We start from the raw sequence: 13,696 nt of genomic DNA, 5'->3' as shown, positions 1-13,696 counted from the left end.
GGTGATCATCATCACTTACCATGAGGGAAATGCAAATCAAAACTACAATGAGATATCACCTCACACCTGTCAGAATGGCTAAAATGAACACCACAAAAAACAATAGGTGTTGGCAAGGATGTGGAGAAAAAGGAACCCTCTTGCACTATTGGTGGGAATGCAAACTGGTATAGCCACTGTGAAAAACAGTATGGAGATTCCTCAAAAAGTTAAAACTACCCTAAGATCCACTAATCATACTACTGGGTATTTACCCACAGAATACAAAAGCGTTATTCAAAGAGATACATGCACTGCTATGTTTATAGCATCATTATTTACAATAGTCAAGGTGTGGAAGCAGCCCAAGTGTCTATCGATTGATGAAGAATAAAGATGTGGTATGTATGTATATATACATACAATGGAATACTACTCACGCATAAAAATGAATGAAATCTTGGGGTGCCTGGGTGGCTCAGTTGGTTAAGCATCTGACTTCAACTCAGGTCATGATCTCATGGTTTGTGGGTTCAAGCCCTGCATCGGGATCTGTGCTGACAGCTTGGAGCCTGGAGCCTGCTTCGGATTCTGTGTCGCCATCTCTCTGCTCTTCCCCAGCTCATGCTCAGTCTCTATCTCTCTCAAAAATAAATAAACATTTTTTAAAAAGATAAAAATGAATGAAATCTTGCCATTTACAATGAAATGGTTGGAGCTAGAGAGTATAATGCAAAGTGAAATAAGTCAGTCATAGAAAGACAAATACCATATGATTTCATTCATAGGTAGAATTTAAGGAAAAAAAAAAACTAATGAGCAAAGGGGAAAAAAGGAGAGAGAGACAAATCAAGAAACGGATACTTTAGAGAACACACTGATGGTTACCAGAAGGGAGGTGGGTTGGGGGGATGGGTTAAGTAAGTGATGGCATTAAGGAGTGCACTTGTCATGATGAGCACTTGATGATACAGGGAATTGTTGAATAACTATATTGTACACCTGAAGCTAATATAATACTGTGTATTAACTAGCAAATTAAAATAAAAATTTACAAAAGTATTTCCCATTTAAAAAATTGCTCTTTGTTTTGTTATTGTTATTGACAGTATTGTTAATGGGAATCTTTTAGGTGTTCTAAATACAAATTTTTTAATTTCATAGATGACTTGTAAATATTTTGCCCAGTCCGTTTAGTTTTATCAATTTTACTCATTTTCTCAAAGAATAGCTTTTGGCTTCATTAATATTCTGTCTTGTGTATTTGTATTCTATTTTATTCATTTCCACTCTGACATCTATAATTTTTGTTCATTTGAATCTACTTAAATATTATAGTTTCATATCCTAAGTTTGAATTTAAAAAAATAAAAAAACCCTACAGAATACCCACATGTTATTTTTAGCCCTGTCCAATGGCAGTTGCTGAAAATGTTTGTGGTACTTCTTAAAAAATAGTTTAGGCTGATGTAAGAGTGGTGTAAAAGCATCACAAATGTTTACTTTTACTCATGCAAAGTTCACTTGGCACCAGGGACAGGAGCAGTCGTGTGAGCTCTGGGTTCCAGGCATCTTTCATCTTGTGGCTTTATCCTTTTCTGGGACCTCTGTGTGCTCTCTACTCAGCCAGCAGTTGAAGAAGAGAGAGGCTGCAGGGTAACGCAGGAGGATTTTATGGGTCTGGACTGGAAGGCTGGATACAGTATGCTTCCACTTACAGTCCATGTCATGGCCCAGAGTGCAGTCACCTCGTGTTGTCTAACTGTAGGGATTGCAGCACACACAGTTGAGCTAAATGCTCAAGAAGAAAGGGAAGTAGTTTGCTGAATGACTGTCTTGTCCCTGACCTGCAGTTCACTCAGAGCCTAAGGTAATGCTTTCTACACCTGGTTATATAATTCATGCTAAGAGTGCTAGTCCCTCCAGCAGCTGATTTCTGGAGCTGATTTTTGGTTTGAATTTGTTTATTTACCAAACTACTTTGTTTTTTGTTTTGTTTTGTTTTGTTTTTTAACTAGTAAGTCTACCATGTGGATTTATTGTGTGAATCTGAGTCTCTGCCTCAGTTTCCTGATTATTCTCAGTGCTCCTGTTAGCTCTCTTTCTCCTGAACTTGCCAGTTTGGCTGAGTCTCTTACAACATGGCAATCTTTGTCAAGCTCCAGATCTCCCAGATACTTCCTGGGGACTGCTTTAAAAAGATGGATTTCCACCCTTAACCAGAACCATAGTAGTATATTGCAAGGTGCAAACACATGATTGTGGACATTGTAATCTGAACTTTAATCCCCCAGCAAGTAGGAACCCCAGAGATGATTAATTCCTCTTTCCTGACTCTCTTTATCTGCTGGATCATTTCCAAGGTCCTTTGCATCCTCTGTGAAGTGGTCTGATTATTGCCATGTACTTCGAGAGAAAAAGTTCCTTTACCTGCTAGAGCGTAGGCAAGGATGCTTCTTATATTCCATATAATCCACAGAGAATTGTCATTATTAACTAATAATTATCAATAATTTTAAGTCTTATACTTTCAAATATTTTAATTATTCTATTAAAGTATTCTAAAATATCAATTTCACTTGAAATGATGTTATTATTGCTGTTTTAAAACTTGAACTGAATTCCATTTATCTATATTATAAGAGTGCTTCTCCCTTTTCGTGTATAGTTAAGTAGCCTCTAGATTATTGCCAGCCTCATAGCATTATATTTCATTACCCATCCTGAAGTATGTAGATCAGAAATTTTGCTCTTCTGTTATATCCAGGAGAGTATCTTTGTTTACTTGCTAACCTCTGGCTTTCCCATACAAAATTTGGCTCAAATTGACATTTGTTAGTGTCACAAAAGGAAAGCTGGTATTGCTCTCACCTGTGCTTTCTACTAAATAAGGCATGCCTGGGCATTTGAAAAAAAATTCAAGATCCATCCATCTTCTGAAGCACAGAAATGATATGTTAGTGGTGGTGGTCTTCATCATTTAAGTAAGTAGTAGAGGTTAACTCATCTGACTTCCACATTATATTGATCTTTTCTCTCCTGGGAAGAGCTGTGTTGATTTTTAGTGGTTGTTATTCTTGGGGTGGGGAGCCTGTGGAGAAATGGAGAGGGTGAATGAAAACGAGACCATAAGGACTAAATAACTACCGCATACATGGGGTAAACAAGCTGTATGATACACAGATCTTTGTTCTCAACCAAAGTGCTTCATTTGTGATGGAGATCACAGTAAGAATAAAATGAAGTTGTCTGAAGGAAAATGATGTCTCAGGAGTCTTTATACTGGTTTGGCCACAAGTTAATAATGTGGCCAGCACTTAATAGTGAACTGCAGGACTGCATTATCTTTTAACAGATGCCACTCATATGCAATCTAAACAGGTCAATTACTAGCGAATCTCTGATGATCTCAGTACACCAAGAAAGAGCCAAAGAAAATGCCCAGATGCACAGACACATAAGAGCTGAAATAGGGTACAAACCAATTTACAGAAATGGAAGTTAACCCTTAGAGGAATAAAACCAGCCTACTACATATTCATTTCTATCTTATTAATTATTTATGCAGGATGTGAGCTTGTCACTTGAAGCAAAATTTTACAAACCAATAAGTGCACATATTTAAATTTCCCATTTCCTACAGGAAATGGAATATCCTTAAGAAAGAGGAAGAGAAAAAAAGGTGTAAATATTAGAAGTCTCCTCTTCTCTTTATATTCATTGTTATTGGCAACTGTGGTTAAGTTTAACACTACAAGTTTCTGGACAAGCCAAACAGTCCTGTAGTAAACACAATAAGAGTCTATTCATCTCTCATAAATGCGTATGTCTAACTCTCATTAATATTAATGCCATTGCATACAAGCATTGAGGCGATAATAGACTTCCATTAAAATCCATTTGTATTCATGAGTTTTTTTAAAAGGTTACTCTTCAATCATTTCTTCTAAAAATGTGAGTCAATGATCTTCTTCACTTCAAAGATATTTCAAATATAGCTGACTAAATACAATAAGAACCCAATTAAAGTTTATTTGCAACAAATTTCCATGGAAAACTTGACAGTAAATGACTCATTTTTTTCTTCCTAAAATCACTTTCATTTGCTGTATTAATTTGTATATAGTACATTAACCAGAAAGCATCAGATGATTCCTGTTTTCTGCTTCTATTAGTCTTTGTAATCTGAATTTGACAGATTGACAGCTGGCAGTCTGCCCATAACCAAACTTCTCACACTAGTAAAGCCAAGTCAAGTCAGATAGTCCATGTTGTCAATTGTAGAGTATGTCTCAGTATTCTTTAAAAATTTTTTTTAAAAATATTTATTTATTTTTGAGAGAGAGAGAGAGAGAGAGAGAGAGAGAGAGGGAGAGAGCGCGAGCGAGCGGGGGAGGGGCAAAGAGAGAGGGAGACACAGAATCTGAAGCAGGTTCCAGGCTCTGAGCTGTCAGCACAGAGCCCAATGCTGGGACTCGAACCCACGAACTGTGAGATCATGACCTGAGCCGAAGTCCGACACTTCCGACTGAGCTACCCAGGCGTCCCCCCCACTTTTTAAAAAAAAATTTTTTGTCTCAGTATTCTTAAAATCACATATAAGTGGTAGAATATTGAAAACTAGGAACCTTTGATAAATCTCATGTTCAGGAAGTAAGCATTCTATTTGTTAAGGAATTTATCTTTGTGCTATTCACAATTGATTCCACAGAAATATCAGTAATGAAGAAGAGGATTCTCAGAAGGGAGAGTCCGTGGAAGCAGACAGTTTGTTATTTTCATGAAACCATTGTGCTTGTATAAGGAGGAACAAGGCAGTAGGACGGAGAATGAAGGAGGGGTGATGGTTAAGCTCACTTTTATAGTCCCAATGAGAAATCCCTTCTGGATTTTCTTTTTTTTTTTCTTTTTAATGATTATTTATTTTTGAGAGAGAGACACACACACACACAGAGTATGAATGGGGGAAGGGCAGAGAGAGATACAGAATCCGAAGCAGGCTCCAGGCTCTGTGCAGACAGCTCAGAGCCTGATGTGGGGCTCGAACTCACAATCTGTGAGATCATGACCCAAGCCGAAGTCAGACGCTCAACAGACTGAGCCACCCAGGTGCCCCTGATTTTTCTTATTAAAGTAATACTTTATGTATTTAGAGAAAAACCTACCATACTTTTGCAATGCAAGTTAAAAGGCTGTTGAAACATTATGAAAGCAAAACACATTAAATGAAAGCAGCCCATTTTTCAATAATTCTTCCTCATTAAAAGAACTAAACTGAACCATTCAATTCATGGAAACATTAATGTGTTTTTTTTTCCTTGGGCAAACACATGGTTGAGTCTTGATTAGAGAAACAAGTATAAGTGAGATAGTCTGAATCCCCAGAGATTAATAATCTACATAAACCATAGTTGCAGAGAACATACCAGATCGCACCCAAACTGTAAATTATGTTTCCTGAAACTATAGTTTATAGCTTAAGATAGGTAACTTTGATGAGTCTAAACCCACCTGGAGGAATAGCAGAGCAGAATTAAATATATATCATACATAAAAGAGCTACATTCAGGGAACAAGGATATGACAAACACAGTTCTAGGAAATAAATACTTGGTTTATAATAATATACATTATTATACATTATCAATTTTATTTATAATTATTATATATTACCAGAATATATATAGTGATAAGTATTTTTGGACCAATTTGCATTATTATTTTTTTTTTTGCCCATAATCAAAGCTTTATTGAAAAACTGACACCAAAATAGGAGATGACTGTTGTATACCTTACAAAATTAAATATAATTACATTATCTTGGTAGATTAACCGGAATTATTGAACTGATAAGGCTTGCTGTGATATAACACAAATTCAAGAGGTTGTGTGATCATTAGTGTTGCTTTCTTCTAAATGAACACCCTTCTGTGAGTCTGGCCTTTCCTCCCGTTGGCTGGCACAACACTGTTGAACAGCCTACACAAAGAACCACCGTCTGAGCATGGCTGAAAACCGTGGTAATCTTGTAGCAACCTGGGCATTTTACATCCATAAAATAGGAATTTGGGCTTTGAACTAGACGTTTCTTCTTATGTTTTTTTCTTTTCCTCTTCCAAGGACGGGTGGAGTAAATCTCTAGCCAAAGGCATGTTGATCCTTTCACAATCCCAGCCAGTCCCGATCTCTAAGGCGACACCCCTAACGAGCAGCACGCGATCTCTGGACCAATTTGCATTATATACACACAACATATTGCTTATTGAATTTAGTATTAAATATTTAAATACATATATGAAAACTCACTGTGATACACAGAATACTTAGTGACACTGGATTAAATATCAATAAAATTAGAGGCTGAATGTATTGAAGTGGAACAAATGCAAAGAAGTAAAGTCTTGACTATTGTTTTAATCTCTGTTATTTTTTGGATTTTATATGACTTTTGTTAAGTCACTTATCAAGATACAACATAGTGATAATGAGCAGTCAGACCAGATATCTCCACTGATGTGTATGTTTACTCATACAACTTCACTGGGTAACCTATTATTTGCCAGGTGTTGGGCTAGATGATCAGATAAGGGAATGAAAAACACATACATACCCCAGATTATTTTACAGATGAGAGGAAAGACATCTACGTGCAGATGAATATAATAGGTAAATGCTCAGATTGAAGGATGCACTGGATGCCATTTGAGCAGGTTGGGAGGGAGATAGTGATAGTTTCAAGGTGGTAGGCAAGGAGGTTGGGATTTTTCTATTTTGGTGAATCCTATTATAAAGATTTATTGTGTTTTTTTCTGCTCAGGATCTGTTCACCTTTTTTTAAAATTTAAATTTATTTATTTAATTTACATCCAAATTAGCATTTCAGGAGTATATTCCTTAATCCCCCTTACTCATTTACCCATCTCCCTTCCCACAACTCCACCAGTAACCCTCTGTTTGTTCTCCATATTTAAGAGTCTCTTATGTTTTGTCCCCCTCCCTGTTTTTATATTATTTTTGTTTCCCTTCCCTTATGTTCATCTGTTTTGTGTCTTAATGTCCTCATATCAGTGAAGTCATATGATATTTGTCTTTCTCTAATTTCGCTTAGCATAATACCCTCCAGTTCCATCCACATGGTTGCAAATGGCAAGATTTCATTCTTTTTCACTGTTGAGTAATTCTCCATTGTACACATGTACCACATCTTCTTTATCCATTCATCCATCGATGAACATTTGGGCTCTTTCCATACTTTGGCTCTTGTTGATAGTGCTGCTATAAACATTGGGGTGTCTGTGTCCTTTTGAAACAGCACACCTGTATCCCTTGGATAAATGCCTAGTAGTGCAATTTCTGGGTCATAGGGTAGTTCTGTTTTTAATTTTTTGAGGAACCTCCATACTGTTTTCCAGAGTGGCTGCACCAGCTTGCATTCCCACCAACAATGCAAAAGAGATCCTCTTTCTCTGCATGCTCGCCAACATCTGTTGTGGCTTGAGTTGTTAATGTTAGCCATTTTGACAGGTGTGAGGTGGTATCTCATTGTGGTTTTGATTTGTATTTCCCTGATGATGAGTGACGTTGAGCATTTTCTCATGTGTCGGTTGGCCATCTGGATGTCTTCTTTGGAGAAGTGTCTATTCATGCTTTTGTCCATTTCTTCACTGGATTATTTGGTTTTTGGGTGTTGAGTTTGAGAAGTTCTTTATAGATTTTAGATCCTAACCCTTTATCTGATATGTCATTTGCAGATATCTTCTCCCATTCTGTCAGGTGCCTTTTAGTTTTGCTGATTGTTTCCTTTGCTGTGCAGAAGCTTTTTATTTTGATGAGGTTCCAGTAGTTCATTTTTGCTTTTGTTTCCCTTACCTCTGGAGAAGTGTTGAGTGAGAAGTTGCTGGCGGCAAGATCAAAGAGGTTTTTTCCTGCTTTCTCCTCGAGGATTTTGATGGCTTCCTGTCTTACATTGAGGTCTTTCATCCATTTTGAGTTTATTTTTGTATATGGTGTAAGAAAGTGGTCCAGATTCATTTTTCTGCATGTCGCTGTCCAGTTTTCCCAGCACCACTTGCCAAAGAGACTGTCTTCATTCCATTGGATATTCTTTCCTGCTTTGTCAAAGATTAGTTGGCCATACATTTGTGGGTCCATTTCTGGGTTCTCTATTCTGTTCCATTAACCTGAGTGTTTTTGTGCCAGTTCCATACTGTCTTGATGATTACAGCTTTGTAATACAGCCTGAAGTCCGTCTCCCTTCTTTTGATAAGAGCTGCTAATGTTGGGTGGAAGAGGCCAGTATATATAACCTTAATCCATGTGGCCGGGTGGGCTGACACCACTCTGGTTCTGCTGTTTAGTTTTTCTTGTTTGTTTTTGTTTTCCTGGTCACAGTGGTCTAGCATGTGAACCAAACCCGGTAAATGAGATTAAATTGCTGGACTTCAGTTGCAGCTACTGGGAAAAAGTTGTCTTTTCTGCTGGGATTGCAGAAAAGTGCCCAGCCTGTAGCAGCTGATGGCTATCTTGGTGCCAGGTGGAAATGTCCTGGGAATAAAGAAAGACATTACAGGCAGAAGAAAGCAGAGAGAAAGTGTCAGGCCAACAGAGTCCTGATGATGACATTGTTTGAGTTGTTGGATCTAATGGGCCTGAATCTAAAATGATTCCTAGACTTCTCATTTATGGGTGCCAGAACATTCCTTTTATTCTTTTGCTAATTTGAGTTGATTTCGTTTTTTACTTGCAATAAAAATAGTCTCCATTAAGGGCAGAGAGTACATTTGAATTATAATTTTTATGTTAAATACAATTACAAAATATTTGTTAATTAATGATTGAATGACAATAAAAAGAAGCATGAGGGGTGCCTGGGTGGCTCAGTTGGTTAAGTGTCTGACTCTTGATTTTGGCTCAGGTCATGATCTCAAGGTTTATGAGTCTGAGCCCCACCTTGGGCTCTGCACTGTCAGTGAGGAGAGTCCCACTGCTTGGAATTCTCATTGTGTGTCTCTCTGCTGCTCCCCCACTTGCACGTTCTCTCTCTCTCTCTTAAAATAAACATATAAACTTAAAAAAAAAGGAACTCAGAGAAACATTAAAAAAAAAGAAGCATGATATGACCATCAGTATAAACCAGTTCTGTAGAGCAGAGTAGTACTTTTATGGCAAATTTATTTTTTATGTATACATGTTTGCCTAAACATGTTTGTGTATATTTTTATGGCATGACTAAAAAACTAAAAACATTCATGTCAAATGAAAAAAAAAGTAAATCTATGACATGAGTTAACATCTCATTTACACATCTGTTAACAAAGATAATAATTTATTCAAGTAATATTTTTCCTTTGTTAAAGACTTGAATACTTATGTGTAAATGACAATATTTTGAATTTCCTATATCCTGCACCTCAGACTGTTAAGCACTCCGTTATGGTAAGGAGTATCTGGCATTAATGCTTGTAATTAAGGTCTGAAGGTGTTTTTAAGTTTCCAAATAATAATTTACTTGGATTATTTATTACTTTAATTTGTAAAATATGAATTTAAAGAGTAATTATAGTGTAATATACAGTTTAGAGAATAATGCCATAAACACCCATGTGCACAGTATTCAATTAATAAATGACACATTCCCAGAACTTTAGGGCCCCATGTGTGTCAGTGCACAATCACATACCTTTCTCTTCCCCTCCACTCTGAATTTTATTGGTTCTTTGCTTTTCTTTATGGTCTTACCACAAAAAATATGTATATATTATTTCTTGAGACTAGTTTTATGCTTTTTATAAATAGAATCATAAGGTATTTAGTCCTTTGTGTCTTGATCTTGTACCTGACATTAAATTATTTTTTTGTTTGTTTGAGTATAATGGATACACTATGTTACATTAGTTTCTGGTGTGCAGCATATTGATTCAACTTCTGTATAGGTTATGCTATGCTTACCACAAGTGCAGGTACAATCTGTCATCACACAATGCTATTATAATTATCATTGACTGTATTCCATATTTTATGCCTTTTATTCCCATGACTTATTTGTTACATAACTGGAAGCCTGTATCTCTCACTTCATTTTATGCATTTTGCCCATTCCCACCCCTCTTCCCTCTGGCAACCATCAGTTTGTTCTCTGTATTTATAGTTGGCATTCTATTTTTGAAATTTACCTATATCAATGCACTTAGGTATAATTCATCTATTACTGTATAGTATTCCACTGTATGGGTATACCATGGTTTATTCATCCTGTGGTTGATGGACCTATGTGTTCTTTGTAGATTTTGTTGTTGTGAATAGCATTGCCTCTTGCACATGTGCACCAGGGGACATGATTTGATTATGTATGTACTCAGGAATGTTAAGTGATAAGTTATAGGGCATGTACATGTTCAACTTTGACAAGTATGGTGAAAATGTTTTCCAGGGTGGTTGTATCAACTTGCATTCCACTGACAGAGATTTTAATTTGACAAACATGATGAGTATGAAATTTATGTGAGCTTAATTAGCATTTACTCTATTATTAATGAAGTTGAAGATTCCCTATTCTGTAAGATACCTGTGTATTTTCAATATGCAGCTTTTTTTTTATTCTCCTTAGAGCACTTAAAAAAATTTTTAAAGAACAGTACCTCTTAATTTTAATTTGGTTGAATTTCATTTTTTTCTTTCTGCACTGCAGTTAAGAAACTTCCTTATTCTTTGATTCTAAAAACTATTCTTATCATTATATGTACGCCTGAAACTAATATAACACTGTATGTTAATGATATTGTAATTAAAATAAAAAAGTTAATAAAATATTCTTAAATATCACTTTTAATAAGTTTTATAATTTTTTATTTTTTAATTTATTAAAAATTTTTAATGTTTATTTTTGAGAGAGAGAGAGGCAGAGAGTAACAGAGACACAGAATTGGAAGCAGGCTCCAGGCTCTCAGCTGTCAGCACAGAGCCCCATGTGGGGCTCGAACTCATGAGCCATGAGATCATGACCTGACCCAAGTCAGATGCTTAACCAACTGAGCCACCCAGGCACCCCCAAATGTTTTTTTAAATGTGAATTTGAACTAATATTTGGTGATGTCTATAAATTGAATAGACTTTCGTGTGTTGATAATATAAACAGAAACTTTGTTAAACTCTTATTAATTTAAACTGGTGGATTATTTAGATTTTCTATGTAGAAATCACATTCTCTACCAAATGACTTTTCTGCTTTTCCAATCACTGAGTATCATATTTACTGTATTTTTGGGAGGTAGGAGGAGGCATATGCCCTCCATCAGTTTAAGGATTTCTTTTCAATTTTTAGATTTCTATGAAATTTCCATTTTTTCCTTTTTAAAAAGATTACAGTTGGATATAGCATTCTTTAAAATATTCTCTGTACTCTTATTTGGATGATCATAAGTTTTTTCCCCTATGTTTGGCTAATATACTGAATTGCTTCAATTTAATTTTTTCTAATTTTTATCATATTTAGCTTTTGCACTATCTAATATGTAGAAGTTTTCAGGTCTTCTGTTTTTTCTTGAGCCATTCTTAGTGTTTTTTTTTAATAGTCATTTATTTATTTTGAGGTTTAGAAAGAGAGAATGAGAGAGAGAATGTGTGTCAGCTGGGTAGGGGCAGAGAAAGAGGGAGAGTGACAGAATCCCAACCAGGCCCTGTGCTGTCAGCACAGGGCCTGATATGGGGCTTGATCCCACAAACTGTGAGATCATGACCTTAACCAAATCAAGGGTCAGACACTTAAATGACTGAACCACCCAGGCACTCATAGTGTTTTTGTTTTGTTTTGTTTTGTTTTTTAACTATGAGATATACAAAGGAAATCTCATGAAGAAAATGTGCAGCATATTTTAAAGCTTTGATTTGGTGACAAGTGTATGATTAAAAGATATATTCATTAAAAGAATTAACGAAATTTTTATAGTGAGAATTAAAGGTGGTCAAAAATAAAGCATCTAATTTGTAAATAAAATGATGGTTGCATAGCTGTTGTTAGCTGAGCAGGGTTAAGAAGCAGGGACACTTGGAAAGTAGAAAGAAAGAGAAAAAAACCCACAAAATTTTGGTCAGAGAATATTTAAGTTAATTTTCAATAATTAGCATGGCTTAAATACCAAATCCTTATTTTGCTTGTTTTATGCTTAAGGACTTAGAAACAGTAATTAAGGGGCTTATTTATGTGATTTTTTAGAGTGGTATGAGTCCCACTGAAATTACCTTCTTATTGGAATGACTTATCTTTCCAGCCATTTTACCTCAAAAAAATTTTTTTTTTCAGCAAAAGTCTTCTGCATTGGTCTCACATGAGTTGTATGAGAGTGCTTCTGCTACCAATAATAATGTAGTTAACATTATTGAGAGCATTCAGTATGCCTGCCACTAGGCTATCCAGTCTTTACTGATAATTTTGTATATTTACTTAGGAAACTAAATGTTATATGTAGCTAATTTGAAAGCTTTAATTACTTTTAACTATAGGATACCAATACAGTAAAAAGAAACACAAATTATTCTAAAATGTCACTGTTTTTCTTTTCTTCTTCTTCTTCTTCTTCTTCTTCTTCTTCTTCTTCTGCTTTTACTTTGCATGTTTTTTTTTTCTTCACTGAATCGCTCTGAATTAACCAAGAATGAGTAATCTATTGGCTTGACAATATGGAAGATGTAACCTGTGTGTCTTGATAAGGTGCCTTTCTCCTTTGCTAGTTTTCTTTTCTTCAAGGCTTTGGTTGTTTGAAATGCACTAGTTGTTGCTTTAGTTAGTAGAAACTTAATAAGATTTACAATTGAATCAAAAAGAATAAAATACTAAGGAATAAATTTGACCAAGGAAGTGAAAGACCTGTATGTTGAAAACTATAAAATATTGATGAAAGAAATTGAAAAAGACACAAATAAATGGAAAGATATATCATGCTCATGGATTAGAAGAATTAATATTGTTCAAGTCCGTATTACTCAAAGTAATTTATAGATTTAGTGCAATCTCTATCAAAAAAAAATGGGGTTTTTCAGAGAAATAGAACAAACTTAAAATTTGTGTGGAACAAAAAAAGACCCCCCAGTAGCCAAGGCAGTCAGGAAGAAAAAGAAAACAGAACAAACAAACACAAAAACAAAAAAGCAAAGCTGGAAGTTCACACTCTTTGATTTCACACTGCATTGCAAAGCTATAGTAATCAAAAACAGTATGGTATTGTTACAAAAACAGGCACACCAATCAATGGAACAGAACTGACAGCTTAGAAATAAACCCACATAAAGGAGGCAAAAATATACAATGGGGAAAGGACAGTCTCTTCAATAAATGGTTCTGGGAAAACTGGATAGCCATATGCACTACTATTGTCTTATACTACACATAAAAATTAACTCAAAATGTATGAAAGTCTTGAATGTAAGACCTGAAACCATAAAACTTTTAGAAGAAAACAGGAGATAATCTCCTTAACATCTGTCTTTGAGATGAGTTTTTGAACCTGATTCCAAAAACAAGGTAAGAAAAGCAAAAATAAATAAATAGGACTATATCAAACTAATAAACTTCTGCACAGCAAAGGAAACAATCAACAAAACTAAAAGGCAACCTACTGAATGGGAAAAAATATTTGCAAATCATATATTCATTAATATCCAAAAAATATAAAGAACTCCTATAACTCAATAGCATTAAAATAAGTCCCACCAAACCATCTGG

At 35.4% G+C, this 13,696-nt stretch overlaps 1 protein-coding gene and 1 long non-coding RNA gene across 6 annotated transcripts in view; one reads left to right on the top strand and one right to left on the bottom strand.

Annotated features, from left to right (window-relative positions):
• The window catches only part of LOC109495687, a 363,477-nt gene that overhangs the window by 277,566 nt on the left and 72,215 nt on the right, over nt 1-13,696 (top strand). The window lies entirely within an intron of this gene.
• On the bottom strand, nt 5,697-6,146 carry LOC101093986 (40S ribosomal protein S27-like). The gene is given in 2 exon segments (XM_011290956.3): nt 5,697-6,082; nt 6,084-6,146. Coding segments are annotated over 2 exon segments (255 nt in total). The 5' UTR covers nt 6,132-6,146; the 3' UTR covers nt 5,697-5,875.

This window comes from Felis catus, chromosome F1 (assembly GCF_018350175.1).
Source record: "Felis catus isolate Fca126 chromosome F1, F.catus_Fca126_mat1.0, whole genome shotgun sequence".
Lineage (NCBI taxonomy): Eukaryota > Metazoa > Chordata > Mammalia > Carnivora > Felidae > Felis > Felis catus.
This window is presented reverse-complemented; position numbering and strand designations above follow the sequence as displayed.